General features: G+C 45.2%; 2 protein-coding genes across 8 annotated transcripts in view; one reads left to right on the top strand and one right to left on the bottom strand.

Moving 5' to 3' along the window:
- DCLRE1C (DNA cross-link repair 1C) overlaps positions 1 to 21657 on the bottom strand; it is a 77593-nt gene that overhangs the window by 53619 nt on the left and 2317 nt on the right. For 2 of the 4 annotated variants that reach the window (XM_040451340.1, XM_040451349.1), the window contains exon 1: positions 2451 to 2554. The exons of 1 other annotated variant lie outside the window; for it this stretch is intronic. The gene's annotated coding sequence lies outside the window, so the exon portion shown is untranslated. Of the gene's footprint in view, positions 1 to 2450; positions 2555 to 2757; positions 2823 to 21657 lie in introns of those variants that run through there. One more of the 4 variants, XM_040451342.1, reaches the window with a different exon arrangement.
- Positions 2598 to 12180, top strand: MEIG1 (meiosis/spermiogenesis associated 1). 4 transcript variants are annotated; one of them, XM_040451366.1, is made up of 4 exons: positions 2598 to 2723; positions 7917 to 8134; positions 8499 to 8665; positions 11847 to 12168. In XM_040451366.1, the coding sequence occupies exons 3-4, from the start codon at positions 8528 to 8530 to the stop codon at positions 11973 to 11975; spliced, it is 267 nt and encodes an 88-aa protein (XP_040307300.1). In that variant the 5' UTR covers positions 2598 to 2723; positions 7917 to 8134; positions 8499 to 8527; the 3' UTR covers positions 11976 to 12168. The 4 variants fall into 4 exon arrangements, 2 of the variants coding, with proteins under 2 accessions (XP_040307300.1, XP_040307301.1); XM_040451367.1 differs by lacking the exon at positions 2598 to 2723 and adding an exon at positions 3677 to 3721 and having other exon boundaries at positions 11847 to 12180; XR_005783414.1 differs by lacking the exon at positions 8499 to 8665 and having other exon boundaries at positions 2604 to 2723; positions 11847 to 11895.

The following is a 21657-nucleotide window of genomic DNA, read 5'->3' as shown; positions in this document are numbered from 1 at the left end:
AGGAAGGAAGGAAGGAAGGAAGGAAGGAAGGAAGGAAGGAAGGAAGTCCACTGAAAAGTCCTGGAAAACGGTGGGTACTCAATAAATATTAGCTTTTATTATTATCTACTGAGCATCCACTAAGTGCCAGGCATTGTGCTGGAACCGGATGTACATAAAGGAATGAGCCATGGAACAAGAGCTTACAGTCTGGGAGAAGTAGAAACTCATGGAAATAAATGCAAGAGGTTTCACAAGCGCTTTAATGGAAGTGTGCTCAGAATGTGGTGTGGACATCAAGCAGAAGAGCTCAATTATGGAAAGGAATTTGCTACGGAAAAACTTATCAAACAAGGTGACCCTGAGTTCAGCTTCCAGGCCCAAGAACAGCTGAAGTCTGTTCGTCAGCAATGAGCTTTTTATTCAGTCTGGGAATTGCAAATAGTTCCTTTTAACCAAAGCACTAGGGGCAAAAGGGATAAAATAATAGGGACTTAACAGGGAAGTCAAGGCTAAACTGGGTAAGAAGGGACCAGACCAAACCAAAGAGTGTAATTTGAGTGGCACTGAGAAGCCTGGGTGGTTTGAAACAAGAGAGTGACAGGTGAGATCAGAACAAGTATGGACCCTGGAAGAGCATCACCAACAGTATTTGGGAACCTGTTAGAAATGTAAAATCATGGGGCGCCTGGCTGGCTCAGTTGATCTCAGGGTTGTGAATTCAAGTCCCAGGCTGGGGGTGGAGCCTACTTAAGGTTGTTTAAAAAAGTGCAAAATCTCAGGGCATGTGGGTGGCTCAGTTGGTTGGGCATCCGACTTCGGCTCAGGTCATGATCTCCCGGTCCGTGGGTTTGAGCCCCACATCAGGCTCTGTGCTGACAGCTCAGAGCCTGGAGACTGCTTCGGATTCTGTGTCTCCCTCTCTGCTGCCCCTCTCCCGCTCAAGTTCTGTCTCTGTCTCTCTCAAAAATAAACATTAAAGAAACTTTAAAAAAATGCAAAATCTCTACTGTAGCCCAGATATGCTGAATTAGAACTCTCCAGCAATCTATTTTAACACACCCTCCAAGGGATTCTGAGTGTGAAAGCAATTTGAGTTAGAAAGAGCACTCAGGCAGTCTGGGGCAGGGGATCTCCATAGGAAGCTGCCACAATACGCCAATGGTGTGGAATCATTTATTCACTCAACAAACAGTCCCCGACCAGTTACTGTGTGCCGGTGACTATTCCGAACATTAAAGAGACCGCAGTGAGCAAAGCAGAGACAAACCTATGTAGCAATGCAGTATACGTTCGAGTGGAAATCATTATCTGTCATCTATATAGTCCCAGGTGCTGTCCTAAATGGTTTATATTTCTTGTGTCATCCTCAAAACTACCCTATCAGGTACAGTTTTGTCTTCACTTTACAGTTAAGAAACCTGAAGTTCAGTCAATTTGGTTAACAAGATCTCTGTCTTTCTGGAAATCACATTCTTGCAGAAGATAAACAATAAAATTAAGAAATAAAGCAATTTAAACAGTATATGAGGTGGTGATAAGTGCTGTGGACAAAAGAAACACTAGAGCATAATAAGGGGTATAGAGAGCATGATAGGAGGAGTGAGCTAAAGAGATGGGGCTGGGAAAACTTGAAGAAGAGGAAGTCAGCCAAGGGGATAAATGGAGCAAGACCATTCCAGGCAGAGGCAAAAGCCACAACTAAGGCCTCAGTGTGGAAGCTAGGCTAGGAACTGCCAGGTCAGCATGGCTAGAGTGGAGTGATCCAGGGCTCCAGAGCAAGGGAAGAGAGAATCTTGTAAGGTTTTGCTGGGTTTTACTTTGCAAGATGGGGAGCCATCGCAGGACAAAATCTGAATGATGTTTTAAACGGACTGCACTGATTGTTGCTTTGGGCATAGACGAAGGGAGACAAGAGAGACCTATTGGGGACTATCGCAATAACCAGAGTAGGGGGAAAACGGTGGTGGCTTGGACTCACTGGGAACAGAAAAGCCAACAATGACGGATAAAGAAGGCAAGGCAAAGAGTGGACTCTAGGACCCATTTACTGAAGGAGGAAGACTGTGGAAAGGGCAGGTTGCGGATGGGGTGCTTGGGGGGGGGGCGGGGAGGGGGGTCTTGGATAACCAAGTGCATGTTGAATATAGGCTGGGTATACAGGTCTGGAATTGAAAAAGAGATCTGGGCTGAGGAAATAAATTTGGGAGTTATAGGCAAATCGACAGTATTTTAAATAAACGAATAAAGGTAATGATACAGAAAAATCATCTAAGTTACGGGTGTTGTTTTTTGTAGGTTTACTAATTGTCAGGCACCATGCTCTACCCTGTGAATTGGTTAGTTCATTTAATTTCAACAAAACGAAAAGAAGCATGAGACAGACAGGACATATCTACTATCAGGAACCAAAATCGCCAACGGAATTCCGTCTGGGGCTGCAGAGGCAAAGAACACATTCGGCTCCTTACCTCTGCCTGGGATTCAGCCCTTGCAAGCCTCGCACCCTGGGGTCAACCGTGACTCTCCGAACTGGGTCCGCAGCCCAGCCCAGCCCAACCCTCGCACCTGCGCCCAAGGGCCCGCTCGCAGGGGGCGGGGCCGCAGCTCGGCGCTCCGCGTTGCTAGGAGACGCGAGGGTCGCCGAGGCCCCGACAGTTGGCCTCTCGCTGACCAGCCCGCGGATCCTGAGCACCTCCACGCTCTCCTGCGAGCTCCCGGGAGGGGTGCCTCGGCCTCTCCAGGTCGGTAAGCGAGGGTAACCACGGAGAGACTTACCCAGCGCGGGGGGGGGGGGGGGGGGGGGGACCCGTCCCGAGGGGCCCGAAGGGCCCGCCCCCTCCGCTGCTCCCGTCCCGGCCCCGCCCCGGAAGCCTCGGCTCCGCCCCTTCCGCTCTGGCATGCCCTGTGGTGGTTGAGATTTGTGCTGCTGGCGTTTGTATTCTCCCTTATAGCAGTGGTCTTTATTTGATATTTCTTGAGTTTTAGAATCTTATTTTCCAGTAGCTTCCAAGCCGACCCGCGTTTTCTGGGGCTTGAGGGGCTGCTATTCTGGGGTCTCCTTTCAGAGTTCTGCGGACCAGTCATTTGACCTCCTGTTTCCATAATTCTTTCTCCGTCCCAGCCTTATGTAGCACATTTACCTTACATACAAAATTGGTGATTTCTGGCAGAAGAAAGGTTTGAGAGGCTGGAGAAGGCAGGTCAGCGGGGGGGGGGGGGGGGAACCCAAAAGGAGTGGCTTTACGCTGAACAAATGCAGATTAGCCCGCCTAGACCATAGACTGCAAAGCCATTTTTGGGAAACCATTTTTTTCAGCTGACCACCCCCCCCAAAAGTGGAGGGAAGGGAGGCATAACTGACGTCAGAAACCTTCTAAATTCTTTTTATTTTTTTTATTTTTTTTTAATTTTTTTCAAAGTTTTTTATTTATTTTTGGGACAGAGAGACAGAGCATGAGCGGGGGAGGGGCAGAGAGAGAGGGAGACACAGAATCGGAAACAGGCTCCAGGCTCTGAGCCATCAGCCCAGAGCCCGACGCGGGGCTCGAACTCATGGACCGCGAGATCGTGACCTGGCTGAAGTCGGACGCTTAACCGACTGCACCACCCAGGCGCCCCCCTTCTAAATACTTTTTAACGTTTATTTTTGAGAGAGAGACAGTGTGAACAGGGGAGAGGCAGAGAGAGAAGGAGACAGAATCCGAAGCAGGCTCCACGCTCTGAGTGGTCAGAGCCGGAGGTAGGGCTCGAACTCACCGACAGCAAGATCATGACCTGAGCTAGGGTCAGACACTTAACTGACTGAGGCACCCCGTCAGAGACCTTCTAATGAGACCTTTTTAAGGTTCCAGAAACAAGCCTAGGGGTGTTTATTGATTGGTTCCTTTGCCCTACGACGGTGCGTCTAAGAGCAGAAAAAATTAAAGTAGGGAAAGAAATGGAAGATTTGGGATGCTAATGCTCTTGGGGTTTTAATACCACTAAACGGAAAAAGCAGTGAAAAGGACTTTTGCTTGGAAGAGAGCTTAAGCCTAAATGTCCATCAACTGATGAATTAATAAAGAAATTGTGGTTTCTATACACAATGGAATACTACGTGGCAATGAGAAAGAATGAAATCTGGCCCTTTGTAGCAACATGGATGGAACTGGAGAGTGTTACGCTAAGTGAAATAAGTCATACAGAGAAAGACAGATACCATATGTTTTCACTCTTATGTGGATCCTGAGAAACTTAACAGGAACCCATGGGGGAGGGGATGGAAAAAAAAGAGAGAGAGATTAGAGTGGGAGAGAGCTAAAGCATAAGAGACTCTTAAAAACTGAGAACAAACTGAGGGTTGATGGGGGGTGGGAGGGAGGGGAGGGTGGGTGAGGGGCATTGAGGAGGGCACCTTTTGGGATGAGCACTGAGTGTTGTATGGAAACCAATTTGACAATAAATTTCATATATTTAAAAAAAAATAGAGAGCTTAAGATGGTTGGTACATCAAAGGCTTCTACTATTAGATTAGAACCTTAGATCATCCAGGATTTGATATAGCTGATTTTTTTTTAAATACATGTATAAACCTTAATAGTGTCTAATAAAATTCAATTTTTACAAAACTAGAAAGTCAGGCATTGCCATTTCCTGTTTCTGTAACTACAACTTAGTATTATGAAGATCAAATCTATTTTATAGTATTTTTTTTGCCACAATTCTCAGCGAAGTAAACCTCTAAATTTCAAAGTGTTGAATGTTGCTAGCGGAATTAATATTACCACTGAACTTCCAAGGATTACTGAAATATTTAATCGAAAAATTGTAAGTTGATCTTTCCCAATTTTAGTTTCATTCTGTTTTTTTAATAAGTAGAAAGTAGTAAGAGAGACAAAAAGGTAGAGGAGGGATTTGCACCACCACTAGATAGTATAGTTTCAGGAGCCACTGGGGTTTCTATTATGCTGAAAATGCATTTATGTTCCCTTTGGCTACTGTGGGAAACCAAAGTTTTGAAATGCCTAGTATGTCTAGAAGATGCATATTTCTACTGGGGTGGGGGGTGGGGGAAGGTTACTTCTTCAGTACAACCAAATGCAGCATATTTTCCCCTCTTCTATTGAAAGCATTTTTCTGTTTACAGTTGACATGATTGCTTTGTTTTAAAGTGACAAAAGATTACATAGATGACATTCAAGAAACTATTTTTTGAATGAATACGAGTAAATAAAAGTGTTTTGTAATGTATCAAAAAGCCAAGCGTAAAGCCAAAATGCCTTGGGGTAAAACAAAGTATGATTGTGCCACAACTTTTAGAAAATGTGCTTCATCTGTAAAAGCAGTATAATACAGCCACTAAATTCATGTAACAAACATGGCTAATTGTGAAAGTATTTTTATACGGTGAATTTGTACCTTTTTTCCTTTTGTTTCTTCGTGTCATTTTGGTATGAAGAAAAGATTATACATAGTCATATATATTAATGGATTATCAGGCTGTATCACATCTGTCCAACTCACTGTTGGTCATATCTAGTGTACTGTGCAGCAAAAAACAGTGAGCCTCCCATTACAATGAATGGAAACAAAGGGCAAATGTTTCCTTGAAATATGTCACACTTACTGTTTTGTGGGGTATTCCAAATTTTACATAAATTCATACAATAACATAATGAAGTATTGACTTAAAATACATCGTGAACCTAAACCTAATGAATAAAGAAGGGCTAAGTTTTTTAAAAGTCCAGTATTAACAATCCCTTAATTTTCTCTGGTGTGGGCATGTTGGTAATGCACGCTGGGAGAAAACCAAACAAGACTCCTGATATATCCATTTGGGTGGGTGCTACTTTCATCAGAGTGAACTGTGTAACTCAAAGGACTTCATTTTAATTCCTTTAAATCTGGAACTAAGCCCAAACAACTGTGAGAATTATGGTCTCGGGACAGAATGTAAATGCCATAACTTTTAGAATATTAAGTAAGAATGCAACAAGAATCTACAGGAGGAAGGAAGAAGCATTGGACAAACTTGCTTATTTTTCATAGAAGAATCAGTTGGTACTTGTGTATGATTGATATACAGAGTTCAAACAAATGACTCTTAGCCTCCTAAGAGTCTCCATTAATCTATTTTTATTAAGTAGGAGGAAATTTTTAGGCCACATCTTTCACATTGAGGAAATACTTATCTGAAATTCAGTGATTCCATCAAGTTTACTTCCATTTCCTACTTTCCCCTCCCTGTTGAATCCAGGCTGAGCTAAATTTGTTATACTTGTAAGAACATTTACCATAAGACTCTTTTTCATAAAACTTTTAAAGTCTGTTCTTCCAACTCATGCTTAGGATGATACTCACCGATGTTAAGGATGGACACTTCTAATTGATGTGATGATTATTTTGACTTTTCTTTTTTTGGACTTTAATGTATTTCTTGACTTTGTCAACACACAGTAGTTCCCCACCCCCTTATTCACGTATCTGGGAGATACATTCCCAGACGCCCCAGTGGATGCTGGAAACCAAAGATAATACCAAACCTTGTATATTCTGTTATTTTCCTGTACATACACATCTGTGATACAGTTCAGTTTGTAAACTAGGCATGGTAAGAGATAAATAATAATAAAGTCGAACAATTATTACAATATATTTTAAAAAGTTATGTGAGGGACGCCTGGGTGGCTCAGTCGGTTAAGTATCCGACTTCAGCCCAGGTCATGATCTCGCGGTTTGTGAGTTCTAGCCTCACGTTGGGCTCTGTGCTGACAGTTCGGAGCCTGGAGCCTACTTCAGATTCTGTGTCTGTCTCTCTCTCTGCCCCTGCCCCACTCACACTCTGTCTCTCTCTCTCTCTCTCTCAAAAATAAAAATATACGTTAAAAAATACTTTTAAAAAAGCATGTGAATGTGGCCTGTCAAAACATATTTTCCTGTACCCTTTTTTGTGATAATGTAAGATAAACTGCCTATATAATGAGATGAAGCAAGGTGAACGACACAGGCATTGGGATGTAGCGCTAGGCTACCACTGATCTGACATTGCGTCAGAATGAGGACCCTCTGCTTCCAGACCGTTTGACTGCAGAGAGCGAAGCCATAGGTAAGGGGGAACTACTGCAGTGAGTATTTGTCATTGCAATTGAAAAAGTTCAAAAAATAAGAATGGCACCTACTTTATGAGGCCCAATCTGAATGTATTTCAGCCAATGGAAACATATTTTAATAGAAGAATGAATTCAAGGAATCCTGGTGGAAATTCTGGGCACTTTATTTCAGTTAACTGATGCATTTTGGTAATAAGATGACACTGGGAAAACAAATGCAAGATTATGTCTTTGAAAGGGCCGCCTGGGTGGCTCAGTCGGTTAAGCGTCTGACTTCAGCTCAAGTCATGATCTCATGGTTCGCGAGTTCAAGACCCACCTCAGGCTTTGTGCCAACAGCTCGGAACCTGGAGCCTGCTTCAGACTCTGTGTGTCCCTCATTCTCTCTGCCCCTCCCCCTCTTATGCTCTATCTCTCTCTCAAAAATAAACAAACATTTTTTAAAAATTTTAAAGAAGATTATGTCTTGGGGCGCCTGGGTGGCTCAGTTGGTTAAGCGTCCGACTTCGGTTCAGGTCATGATCTCACAGTTCTTGAGTTCAAGTCCCACAGTTCTTGAGTTCAAGCCTGCTTCAGATTCTGTGTCTCCCTCTCTCTCTGCCCCTCCCTGCTCACTCCCTCTCTCAAAAATAAATAAACTTAAAAAAAATTAAAAAGAAAAGATTATGTCTTTGAAAAACTGACTATAGAAGTTTGGTGAATAGACAATTACATGCACTAGAGTTGAATGTTTGAACTTCAAAAGCTATTGGTGACTGCTTATTTTGTTGTAAAATCAATGATCTCAGTATCCTAGTCATACAGCTTTCACGGACTTTGTATTCGTCTGTCTTTTCACATCAGGCTGTCGCAGGAGCAGGGGCCCAGTGACCACCTGAGCGAATGGACTAGAGTGACTGGGATGTCTCCAAGTAGTGAAGACATGCAAAAAAAAAAAAAAAAAACCACTGCTTCCCAGCAAGAAGAATAAGAAGACAGTAAGAAGATTGATCTTACCTTCCCTTTTCAGGAGAAAGAAAAAGTGGGAGATTCAGTTTTGAATATAATCAAATGGAACAGTGGTGAGATATTTTGACAACCTACTGAGTAGTTAAAAATGAGAGTGTGACTTCAGAAATGTTGTAAACTATTGCCTAGAACACCTGAATTAGTATAGAGCCTTTAGCACATCACACTCTGAATGCGGTTTTATTTGATGAAGAAATAAAAGCAGTTCTCTATGTATCTTTCAGGATTTATTTTTTTTCCAAAGTAGAGCATGAATCCTTCTCAGTCTTAGAATGGAATGCTTAGAATTTGACATACCTAGTGGGATTCTCCACTTTCCAATTTTTTTTTTAAAAATTCTACTTTTGTTCATTCTTAAAGGGACTTTCAAAGTTGTCACGGTTGTGCTCTGTTAATGTTGTTTTAAACATCTTTCAGAAATAATTGCTAATAAGACTTCTGTAGCCATGGCTAGTTCTCACGCGAAACCAAAATCAGTAAGTCGTGCCAAAAAATGGTCAGAAGAGATAGAAAATCTGTACAGGTTTCAACAAGCAGGATATCGGGATGAAACTGAATATAAACAAGTGAAACAAGTTTCCACGGTAAGACTTCTAGCTAAACCTGAATTTTAAATATTTAGTGAAAAGTATTAAAATCAAACAAAGAACCAGAGAATAACTAAAAGGGAGGCCTACTCCAATTCTCTCATTTTACTGACGAGGAGATTGAGGCCCAGAGGAGTGATTTTCAGGCAGACTGGAGGCAGAGGTGGTCCCTCAGCATAGGAACATTAAGAACTTTCCACCTCTTATTGAGCAACCATGCTCCGCTAAATGAATCATTCCTGTAATCCACAAAACTAGCATCTTTTCCCCTTACTCGGGTAATTCTATTACCAGATATTCAGTTTGTTGTGTAATTATTATTTGTTTCAGGGGTTTTTTGTTTTGTTTTGTTTTGTTTTTACCACGAGTTATGAAGAGGCTAGATTCTGTTTATTATGGAGATTATAGGTGACAAAAAAACTATTTGACTCCTGACTTTGGTTGTGCATCACATTCCCACCTCAATAATGTTGTGATTGAGATAAAATCAGATTTAAGAGAACACGAAGAACATCCTTGAAGGGGAAGTCCCACGAAGTGAGAGGGGGATGTGTGATGTAGGGAAGAACACACCTATTCACTGTGTGACTTGCCAATTTTGAAGAGGTCTTGCATTTCACTTTAGTATATATTTATTGCATACAAACTGTCGGGAAGGAGAACATTTCACCCGGATCCTCTTTGTTCTTTTCGCTGGTCTAATCATTAAATTGACACAAGACAGATTAACAGGAGAAAAAATAAATTTCATCTAATTTCATACGTATGAGGGCCCCAGAGATATGAGACCCAAAAAGTGACCAAAGCAGGCTGTTTATATACCTTTTAAGACAAAGAATTGATAAATACGTGGAGAACTAACAAGACAAAGTAACGGGCTTGAGTACTGATTAGTGGGGAAACTAAGCCGAATTTGTTTACATTGCCCTGTTGGCCCTGAATTCTCTGTCTGTGGGGATAAGGAGGCCTGTCTACCTCCGGGTGCAGGGAGGGTAGCTGTCACACGGGAGATTTATTCCTGCTTTCAGAGAGACAGAGAGGAGACTCAGAGTGTCCTTCGTGCACCGGTTGTGATTTTAACTCAAAACAATCAGATGCCAAAGTGGCACGTTCTGGCGCGGCATGTCACTACCATGTGCAGATTTCTGTGCCAGCTGCTTTAGGAAATAACAATAGAAGTGAGCACCCGACCTTAAGAAATGGAGTCGGCTAGTAGGAAGAGAACCAGATTTGGAATCTATCTGTCCAGGGTCTGCATCCGGGCTCTATGTCTCATAAGCTGGGTAATCCTGAACAAGGTTCTCAACTTGGCTGAGCTCAACAGTAGAATGGTGACGGCAGGGCCCTCTTTAGGAAACAGTCGCAGGTATTAAATGAAATCATGTGTTTGAAGTGCCTGACATTGTAGGGCTTAATAATTTGTTGAGTGAATGAATGCTAAGTGTTTAATGAATTATGGCTTTTATTATTCTTATAATCTTGGAGTCGAAGATTAAAAATGACAAGAACAGTCAAACTTTATGCAAGTCAGAATATGCATACCTTTAAAAAGGAAGCACAAGAATTTCGAGGAAGACAAAATCGCTTCCTTTGGGGGACAATCCTCCAAAATGGTTCCATGTCCCTAGAGACATTTGCAGAAGACCTTGAAGGTCGGACAGGATGGTAACTGAAGGCTTGCCTCGATTGGCATGTCTCTACCAGCATACGGAGGTCTGAAGAATTTGAGCAGAGTTCTCTTTCCTCACCTGAAGCACATGTCCTTTTGGGACACATACGCTATTAGAGCTTATTGACCTCCCTAGCTAGTCCTGAGGACCATGCCACTCTGTTCTAGTCACAAAAGTGAAGCTTTCCTAGGCTGAATGGGAATCATCAAGGCCAAGAAGAAAAAATTATAAAATACCAAAGGAGTATTTAAAATGACTAGAGGTTGATGAGCACAGAACCAGCAGAGCTGTTTGGAGGCTCATCCCATATACAGTGGCTATTTCTTAACTGAATGAGATGGTTTTGGGGAACCTAGTAAGTGAAACATAACCTGCTCCTGGCCCCAAGAGGAAGAGAGTTATAATGACGTCTTGAGAACACCCTCCTTTCTCTGCTGGGGACAATGGAGGCTATGAAAAACAAGCTTTACCTAGTAATAGGAAGCATTGATTTTTTTTCCTATACTGTATGTCAGAAAGTCCGCCAAGGTTTATCAGCTATGCTGCTACCTATTTTTGCTAATTCTTAAATCAATGAGACAACAGAAGAAAATGAAAATGCACAACTAGAAAATAAAGGCAGGCATTCCTTTGTATTCATGATGTTTTCCTATTCCAATGGAAACATGTGACTTATGGGTGGGGCCAATGAGAAGTGATGAGCTGCCTGTAGAGATGGCGATGAAGAAGAGGGTTTGATAATCTAAACCACAACGCCTGAATAATCAGGTTTTGACAATGATAGAGTAGATCTTACAGAATCCAGAAGAAACATACAAACAATGACTGCAATGCACTGACCCAATCGAGAAAGCAGAACGTGAATTTGGAGAGGAAGCGGAGAAAGATGTCCCAATTAGGTCAAGCCAAATGACAAAGTAAGCAAGCCAATATGGCATCTGAGAAAGAATAGTGGGGAGGGGTGGTAAGAAAGGTGAAAATCAAAATCATGACCTCAAATTTCTATTAAAAAATGGGTTTCAAGCTGAACTTGTGAGGTGGACGTGAGGAATGCATATGCACCCTGCGGTACCAAGAATCTGGCTGCTTCCATTCGACATTGCTGTGCTGTCAATGTCCAGCACCAGAGTGGAGCCTGAGCCTAATCTCCTCCTCAGGCATTACTTTTAGAAGTCAGGACGTAGTAATGTCTGAGATAACTTGTAAACCTAAGAAAAATAAAGTTTAGAGTATTTTGAATGTTTCATCTTGGCCACTGAGTAGAAATTTAAATCTAGAAATTGGGATCTAGAGAGAAGCACCCGATTAGTTGTTTTGCAGTAAAGGGATGCAACTTATGATGTGTCTGAGGTGTGTATAATACTGTCTTGAGAAATCACGTATTTTTAGATTTAACTTTATGCTTTAACTCTTGGAGGTGAAGTATACTGCTAACTATTTGACAGTAAAATACTGTATCAAAATAAAGCCAGCGTCACAGTGTTTGTCTTCTGGTTTCTGTTGTGCAGGTAGATCGCTGGCCAGAGACCGGATACGTGAAGAAACTTCAGAGAAGGGACAATACTTTCTACTACTACAACAAACAGAGGGAATGTGATGACAAGGAAGTCCACAAAGTGAAAATTTATGGTTACTAGCCTTTGTTCTCTGTGTTACTCGTCCCTACTTTTTAAGAATTCATTGTTCCGTTCTCCATCATGTAAATGTCATTTCACAAAATAATTCAAAATGCAGACTTCAGTCGAATGTTTTGAAACACAAAACCCATGAAACCTGGTATCAATCATCCTGTTCTATTCCAAAATATAATTGCAGGAACATTAAAATTGTGCCTGTCTTGGTCCTGTTCTTCCAACTATCTTAACTGAGGAAGAGTCACCATTATGCACAGAAAAAGCCAGCCCCATTTCGAAACCACTCCAGTGCCTCCGCTAATATGTTAATGTACTCCACAGCCCCCCCCCCCCCTTACCACTGGCCAAGACCACTCCTTTGAATTTTCAGATCTGCTTATTGTGGCCTGAAGGCTTTCTCTTGTCTCTGGAGTCCTTTGCATCTTGCTGAGTAGACTGGAAATGCCCTGGGAGCAGCCCTCAACCAATGACTGATGGGGAGGCGGTGCATAAGAGCCCCAGCCACCAGGTACCTCAGAGGAACCCATCTGAGGGGTGTGTTTTACACCAGCACCCAGCCTCCCAGCAGGACAAAGCTTCGGGTCGGTCGCAGGCAGCAATGTCTGACTGTCTCACATAGTCTATTGGCCGTTTCCCTTCCTTCCTGCTCCCCACACCGCCTGCCAGGGGTTCCTTTCCTCCTGAATCAGCTGCTTGTACCTGGAGCCTCGTCCTAGGGTCAGCTTCTGGGTTCCCAGTCTAGACATCTTCTGTTTGTTTGGGTTTTTTTAATTTTTAATTTAAATTCTAATTAGTTAACATACGGTGCAATATTGGTTTCAGAAGTAGAGTGCAGTGATTCATCGCTGACAGACAACAGTCAGTGCTCATCATAACAAGTGTCCTCCTTAATGACCATCATCCATCTAGCCCAGTCCCCATCTCCCTCCCTCCATCAGTCCTCAGTTTGCTCTCTATTGTGAAGAGTCTCTTATGGTTTGTTTCTCTCTCTCTTTTTTCCTTTTTTCCTTTTTCCCAAATGTTCATCTGTTTTGTTTCTTAAGTTCCACATGTAAGTGAAATCATATGGTATGTGTCTTTCTCTACTTACTTCACGTAGCATAATACACCGTAGCTCCATCCACATCACTGCAAATGGCAAGATTTCATTTTTTTTTAGAAAGCGAGAGAAGGCATAAGCAGAGGAGAGAGGCAGAGTGGGGGGAGGGAGGGAGAAAGAGAGGGAGGGAGGGAGGGAGGGAGGGAGAGAGAGAGAGAGAGAGAGAGAGAGAGAGAGAGAGAGAGAATCTTAAGCAGGCTTCGTGCTCAGTGAAGAATCCAATGTGGGGCTCGATCTCATGACTGTAAGATCATGACCCAAGCCAAAATCGAGAGTCAAACACTTAAACACTTAACTGACTGAGCCACCCAGGTGCCCCTTGATTTCTTTTTGGTGGCTGAGTAATATTCCATTGTGTGTGTGTGTGTGTGTGTGTGTGTGTGTGTGTGTTGTGTGTGTGTGTGCATATACATATATGTATAAAATATGTGTGCATATACATATATATGTATATAATATATATACATTATATATATATAATTTTTTTAAGATACAGAAGCCCAGAGGGGCCATGTGATTTCCTCCAGTGTGCTTAATTTAATTTTATTTCTTTTGATGTTTATTTATTTTTGAAAGACAGAGGATGAGCATGGGAGGGGCAGAGAGAGAGAGGGAGACACAGAATCCAAAGCAGGCTCCAGGCTCTAAGCTGTCTGCACAGAGCCCAACTTGGGGCTTGAACTCATGAACCACGAGATCATGACCTGAGCCGAAGTGGGATACTTAACCAGCTGAGCCCCCCAGGCACCCCTCACCCTCTGAAGGGTGAGCTCTCTGAGAGTAAGGCTTTGCTTTCTCCCCTGCTGGATTCCACAGAGTACAGAATACGGGGTCTGACAGGCTCCATACAGACTGTTCTCAAATGAGGGAACTGACTGCCGGCTCCACACACATCCTCCTCCCTGCTTCGGGCCCCCACTTCTCTGTCTGGCACCCCCTGACCGTCCCCATCAGCTTGCAGAAGAGGGGCTGGGACCCCTCCATGACTTGGCCCCCTAAACAGGCTCTCAGCAAGGAGAGCGGTCATCAGGAGCCACCTGCCACGTCCTGCAGCACATCAGATGCCCGTTGGTGCCTCCTCCCCGCAAGTCCTGGGGACCCTCGGGCCCCCTTGTCACGGGGAAGAGTTTAGAGCCGGCAGGAGAAGCGTCTCCTACCCTTCCCAGATCAGGGGATTTCTCCTGCCTCCAGCTCCTACGTTTTGCTTTGAATTGCCTCCCTCTGGTCTGGGTTTTGTCCTACTGTCTTGACCCCAGATCCTTTCCTCTCTGCCGGGATGACTCTTTTGGATGGTGTATCGGGCTCTTTAATTCAGAGCGTCTTTTCCCCCAGAGATACTCTTCCTCCCATTGCCCCATGGCCCGTGCGCAGCCTGCAGACTGAGGTCGCCCGAATTCCCAAGCATTGGCAGCTTCCAGGAGACCATGACCGAGCGCGGGCTTGCTCCTTGAGGGCGAGACTGGATACCAAGCCCACGGTGCGTAACGTGGGGGTGCTGCTAAAGAGATGGAAAACACTGGTAGACCCTTGTGATGGCTAATTTTATGTGTCAACTTGCCTGGGCCACGAGATGCCCAGATATTTGGTCAAACATTATTTGGGGCATGTCTGGGAGGGTGTTTTTGGATGAGACTAACATTTGAAATGGTAGAATGAGTCAAGTAGATCACTCTCCCGAATGTGGGTGGGCCTCATCCAATCAGTTGAAGGTCTAAAAAGAACAAAAAGGCACTCCCTCCCCTTTCCCTGTAAGGGGAAACTCTTGTTTCACTAGGTACATGGGTCTTTGTCTTTGAGTTGGAACCACACCATAGGCTCTCCTGAGTGTTCAGATTGCCAACTGCTAATCTTGGCACCTGCCGGCCACCATAAACACCCAACCAATTCCTTATAGGAAATTCCTTATATCTCCCATTGATTGTATCTCTGGAGAACCCTGCCTAATACAACCTTCCCGCCCAGAACCCACAATCCAGTTCAGAAGGTAACAAATACACAATGAAGTGAGTCACAGCCCAGCAGCACATTATTTGATACCAAAACATGGTTAGAAAAAAGATGAATTCCATAGACTGGTGACATTAGGGGAAGCTTTTGGGAAGTTTGGGCATGACCCTTGAAGGACAAATCTGAGCGGAACAGAGCCTAGTCACAGGTACAGAGTTTCCCGGGCCTCACCAAGAAAGCCTCACAATGGGTTGGGTGGCACCTTGGAGGGAAGCAATAATGGCTTTTTGATGTTTGTGTCCAGTGCCCAGCACAATGCCTGACACAGGGTAAGTGCTCACTAAATGTTTGCTGAATGAATCAAGGAACGAAGATATTGGGACAGCTGCCATATTGAGAGCTGCCACGGATAAATTTAGACTGACAAAAGACTGTAAAGGGACGTCGAAGAGGGTACTTATCTATAGGAAAACGTGCAATCAGATTGCACAGCAGTGGTAGCAGTGGTAATATATATAAAAAAAGTAGTATCTAAGACAGACAGACCCAGCTTTCTGGGTCAAAGGCCGCTCTAGTAGGCATTCAGCCGTTGATGGTAACAGCTGAGGAGCAGAGGGTCACCACTGAATTTCTAAAAGTGTCATTGCCTCCTTCTGTCTCCAACCTGATTCTTCTGGAGCATTTCTGCACGTAGCTTTTAGGTAGTGCTGGCAACCCTCTCTCCTGGGCCACATGTCCGTCGTCCATCCCGGGGTCTCGCACATCCACACAACCTCAGCCCTGCCCAAGGTCATTACTGAATTTGGTGCGGAGACCAAGCTCCCTTCCTTCTATGGCATCTTTTGGTGTTGAGCTAATGAGCACTCAGGATTTCACCTGCAGTATGAAATCACCCCATAGCTTTATCAAGGGCACAAGAACAATTTTAAAGACAAACAGAAAGGATCTTGGAGCATCTTCCTATGGTTTAGTTATAGAAAAGCCTCCTCATGATAATCTTACTTGAAGAGGAATCAAGAACAAGGCTGCGTTCTTTTGCTTTGGGATGAGTGGCTCTTCAGAGACGTGTCAATACGTCATCTGAATGTTACCTCAAGTGTGTTTCCTCTTCCCTGTGGGGGACGCACATCTGAGTGCCTGAGGGGCAATTTGGATTCTGTTATCTTCCTTGCTCCCTCCAGTCCTACTGACTGTCCCTGGAGAGGACATCTCCCCAAGCCTTCCACAGCCTCCGTCCTCCCTGCCGCCATGCTCCTCCCTTCCAGAGGACTACAAGAGTGTCTACTCTGGTTGGCCAACCTCCACTCCACTCAGCCAGAGTGCAAAACTGAAACGTGACTCGTTTACAAGACTCTTCAGAAGTTCCCTATCATTCTCAAGATGAGGCTCAATGGCCACCGGATGTCTCCCATGACCCTTCATGACCTTGTCACTGTTTATTCCCTGGGCCTCTTCTTGGAGAAGCTCCCACCTCCACACCTGACTAACCTTTTTGCACATTCTTACGGCACCCAACTTTCTCTCACCAACCAGCTTTCTCCCCGCCTGCCTGCCACTTCCCCCACCAGCCACCCCAAAGCTTGTCCTGGCTGGCTCTCTCTCTCCTTGCTCTGCTGACCGTGGCCTCCCTTCAGGAGAAGCCCGTCCTCGCTTTCTTCACTCCCCTGAATCCGAGTTAGGCGCCCTTCCCTGGCATGTTCTTACAGCATTTTTATTTAGGCACTCATCATGCTCTGTCATACAAGTCTGTTTTCTTATCCAGCCTGCCCACCCCCTTCCCGGGCAAGACTGTGAACTCATGGAGGCAGAAACCTACAAGGGTCTGTCTTGGCATCTCTTAGCACTGTAGTTCTAGAATGAATGGATGGATGGACAAATGGATGAATAATACCTTCTACTAATGACTAACAAAATAGAATTCTATTATTAGAACTTTAACAGAGCCCTATGATATAAAGGTAGGAATCATTTATTACCAGAATAAATTGGGAAATACTGGGTACATGTCTTTTTCTTTTTTTCATTTGGAAGCAATACATGTTTACTGAAGAACATTTAGGAAATTACCTTGAGTAGGGAAATCAAAAGTCACCTGTGGCTCTATGTTTACACACAAAATATAACTTTGGTGTTTCTCTTTCTATCAATATTTTAGGCTCATAAATTCTCACAGTAACCCAAGATGGCCCAGAGAGATGTAGGTCACAGGGCTAAATCTTAGAGCCAGGATAAGGACCCAGGCATCTTGCTTCAAAGCCCTCCCTTACACCATTTCTGTCCCTCTTAAGCTATAGCTACCTAGACTCACGGCTTTGAAAGAAAACATACTTTAATTGTGCTATATTTACTTTGCTATGTTATGTCTTGCACAGAACAATTTTTAGTGGTTTGCCTAAGTTCCTCTCACTTTTGCACATAATCTGTAACAATGATGAAAACTGTTTACCCTAATGAAAACCACCAAGAAGGCCATCAGGTTACCTATTTCTGGCCACCGCCCAGCATGTTCAGGCAACGGCCTCATTGCCCTGAAGGTGGTGGGCAGTTTGCAAATGTCCTCACAGGAGACCTGAACACGGCAATCCATTCAAGACGAAAATCACCTCACAGAGAATTCTGTAACTTGCTTGATGCATTAGATTTCTAACTGGTGTCATTTCTGGCACAAGAAGTGACCCTGAAGTGGTTTTCAGATGTGAAAGTCAACATGTTCTTAAATTCAGAGAAGTGAATTCAGAGAAGTAAATGGAGCCCTAGATTTCTCTTTCTCATGAAAAACAACTTCCTTCATTCCGATACCCAACAACGAAGGAATGTATTGAACTCACTTAGCAATTTCACTGCCTGTGGATTTTATGTTGGGCAGGAATAATGGCTAGAAATCACTGTTTCTCCCATTTTTATGTTTTATGAATTAGGATTTCTAGACATATGTCATCAAGAGAATGGGTGACAGTAAAGGTCAAATCCTTTTATGACTTAAAATCTAGGCATGTGAGCATGATGGACTCCTTTCTTTACCATTATTAGTACGCATATAATAAGAGATAGGGTTGGAGAAGAGGAGGAAGAAGAAAAGGTGGGGGAGGAGGGAGGAGGGGGAGGAAGAAAAGGGAGGGGGAGGGGAAGATAGGAAAGGAGGCAGAGACACAGGTGGGATGGGACTCTAGAAAAAGCTGCTGGGGATGGGAGTCTGCTGGCTGTTGACGCGCATGAATGGCTTCTCCCTCTTAGGTAGTTGATCGGAGGCAGATAGACACTGTGGTCCTGGTGAGTATAGACCTTTTATAACCCAAGGAAGGATGCCTCTCCTAATAATCCTTAGCATGTAAAACTTCTAGTAGACAAAGAAGTAGAGAAAGTTCTGTAGGATCCAAGGCACCTCCTAGGAAGAAAGGGAAGACTCTATCCTTTTTGAAGTTCAACATGATTAGAACTTCTCTGGTGGGTAAGAATGGACACCAAGGAACCTGAAAAGGGAATACAGTGATGGGGGACGGGGGAATCTAATGGTACTGGAGTCTAATGGTGGCGAAGCAAGACTAGCCCATGGTGGAATGTGCCGAGGCAGGACGGAGCTCGTGGCCCTGCCATCTCGGTCCTGCAGGTGTGCTCCATGAAGGACTAATAAGTTACCACCTTGGGAGCCCACACTGGGCACCACTGCGGCCTTTGCTGAAATCACAGGGTGTCAGTTTTCCAAAGTGAAGCACTGAGAGTTGAAAAGTAGGGGTCGTTCATTGAACTTGCTAGAAGGAGGCACCAGGTAGAAGCTAGGAGAGAATGTAGTGCGGGACAGCTCTTCTGGGAACATGGAGAAGAAAAATGAGGAAAGAAAGCCACAGAGCAAGGACAGTATAGTCTGCTGTGATGGTGGCGCTCCAAATCCCGGGAATGGCGCCAACACCGCCACTTTCCGTGTCCCAGTTCTTCCCGGTCAAAAGCATCTCGTGCTTTCTTTTTGCCATACTGCGTTGGGACCCCAGGAGGGAGTAGAGAGGCAGAACTGACTTCATGGTGGGGAAGGGGGCACAGGTTCGGAGCACACCATCTTCCGACCTGGAAAGCCACGAAATCAAAGGGTATTCAAACTAAAACAAGCCTCAGAGGACCTGTAGCCCCACAGCCGAAGAAATCCAGGCCTACAGAGATGTGAGGCGCGCCCGAGGCCTCACCATGGCCAAGGTGCTAGGCTTAGCCCAGACCCCTTCTGCGCACCACTACGCTGCCTGTAACAAGTCGGCTGAGAAAGACGTGCAGAGGAAGCTCTCAACAGGCCTGGTCCAGAGGCTGAGAACTGTACGTTCAAGTCGTGCTACTGTCTTTATGCTTAATTATGGTGCCAGCTATTTCCTAGGCTGTCAAACCCCCAAAGAATAACTGACAGCAAGAGCTATACATGACGAGCCGTCTGTGTAACTGTTTGAGCAGGGCATATACACCGGCAGAACTGATACCCTGATGGCCTCTTAGACAATAAACCCACTTCCCCTGAGCCGTCTACAGGCCAGGGTGCGTCTCAGCAGGGCAGAGGGATGGTATGGGAAATCCTACACCCTATCCTCTCCTTGGCCCGGATTCTCTACATCGGGGTGGGAGGGGGGCATTAAACCTCAACCTTGTTGTAAGCACTGTTCTCTGCTCTGCGGGAGCAACTCCGGCCAAGCGCGAGACTTCCAAGTGCTGTCTTCTGTACCAACAAGGCAACGAGCTAATGTCCAGGAACACGGCCAGGATGGACCAGGAGAGGCTTTCCCCAACCCTTGGGAGTGGGAGACATGGGGAACTTGAGTGGTGCTGGGGAGATGTCAGGAGAGAGGGTGGGATGTGAGAGAAGTCTCTGGAAGGGTAGACAGAGGGAGTGATGGACCCAATCATTCCCGGCGTCTGTAGCGTTACCGCTCAAGTCTTGCAAAAACCGTCAGCCTCTTGATTGAGGAATAACAGCTCGCAGAAAAGCCAGAGTTTTAAAATCGCCCTAGAAAGGTGCACTTGGAGGTGACTTTTGCGACACCCATCTGATGCCCTCCTATTGCGCTTATGTTTGCATCTGGTGTCCAGTGAAGGGGTTCAGAACAGCCCCCCCCCCCAAAACGTGCCACTTTGGCATGTGGATTACTCTGAGCCGAAGGCGCTTGAGATGCTATGGACTCATGAGTAACTTCTGTCCCTCCCTTAACCACACACAAGAATCTAAATTGGGGGTCTTTCCCAGAATCAGGGTTAGTAACAGAGACAAATCTTATCTGGGTGACCCGTCTGTATGGCAGGGCAAACATCGAATTAGCAAACATGTGCTCTTGTCGCCCTGGGAAGTGCATTCGTTTCCTCTGAGGTCCAGACCCCCGCCCCCTTCTCCTTAGCTCAGAGGGACACAGACACCTCATTTTCCCCATCTTTGCAATTTCTGTTGTCTGTGCGGATTCCCTGTATGTACACCTATTAAATTTGATTTTCTCCTGTTAATGTGTCACAGGTCAATTTGATTCTTAGTCCTGTTTGGAAGGACCTTTGAGGAGACAGAAGTCCTTGCTCCCCGACACCGGCACGTGGGACACAGGCTGACCCTCCTACTGTCCTGGCCTCCGCATCCAAGCCCCCTTTGCAGCTTCTCTTTCCCTGCCTGCCACTTAAATACTAGTGATCCCTGCGCTCTGTCCTAGTCTGCATTCTGCTCCCCTTGAACCTGAAACCCACTGACTCTCAGTAAGCCCGTGGGTAGTCTTAGGGGAGATGGTCTACAACCCCCATTAAAACAGCACCGGGTCCCCCTCTCGTGTTTTCTGTTTCAGGGAAGGCCACCACCATGCACCCAGCTGCCCGAGCTGGAAAGTTGGGGGTCATCCTGATTCCTCCCCCCACACTCCCCACATCCGGTCAACGGCCAACCTTAGCCGGTGACACAGTGGAGGGACGCACGGGGGCCTGAGAGCACAGCTTCTGGAGCCACAATGCGCGGGTCCACTCCCTACCCGTGTGTATCTTTTTTGTCACATTTAATTTCTCTGTACCTCATATCTTCAGCTCCAAAATGCAGATAATAATGGCAATATTTTCCTCACTTTTGTGAATAGGGCCCACATAACTGAAAATGTGAAGACCTGATACATATTTAGGTCAAAGCCTGGCCCTTAGTCAGGGCTCTGTGTCTGCTGATGTCACCATCCTTCCTCCTCTGGATCAGCCTCCTAGCTGTCTCTCTCTCGTCCCCTGGGCCACCATTCTGAAAGGCAGTTCTGGTCCTCACACCTCTCGATGGATTCTCGTCATTCTTAAGATCAAGTCCAAAGTGCTTCCAATCACTTGCTGACAAGGTCGCTTTCGCCCTGCCTTCTACTCATTTCTTCGCTCTTTCCCCCAGCACCTGCTGGCCATGCTCTGCCCTCCCGCCAGATACATCCTTTTCGTTTCCTCTCTGACCACACGCTGCCTCTCCGCGGGGCTGTGGCGCTCGCTGTTCTCTCTGCCTATTCTCCGGCCACTGCTTTCTCCATGCCCTGCTTTGTTGTCGCCTGCCCGCCTGCCCGGGGCTGAGACAGACAAACTGAAGGGACCCGGGGGCGGTGGCGGGAGGGGAGCGGGGGGTGGGTTATTGTGCTCCTTTCCCTGCTTCCATTCTCGCCCGGACCTGACCCCCAC

This window comes from Herpailurus yagouaroundi, unplaced genomic scaffold (genome assembly GCF_014898765.1).
Source record: "Herpailurus yagouaroundi ecotype Mexico unplaced genomic scaffold, PumYag 203, whole genome shotgun sequence".
NCBI classification, from domain to species: Eukaryota; Metazoa; Chordata; class Mammalia; order Carnivora; family Felidae; genus Herpailurus; species Herpailurus yagouaroundi.
This window is presented reverse-complemented; position numbering and strand designations above follow the sequence as displayed.

Bases quoted from the DNA above. Each gene is read 5' to 3' on its own strand.
- MEIG1 (XM_040451367.1), top strand. From the start codon at position 8,528: ATGGCTAGTTCTCACGCGAAACCAAAATCAGTAAGTCGTGCCAAAAAA. The intron at 8,666-11,846 runs GTAAGACTTCTA...TCTGTTGTGCAG, and splicing joins AAGTGAAACAAGTTTCCACG to GTAGATCGCTGGCCAGAGAC.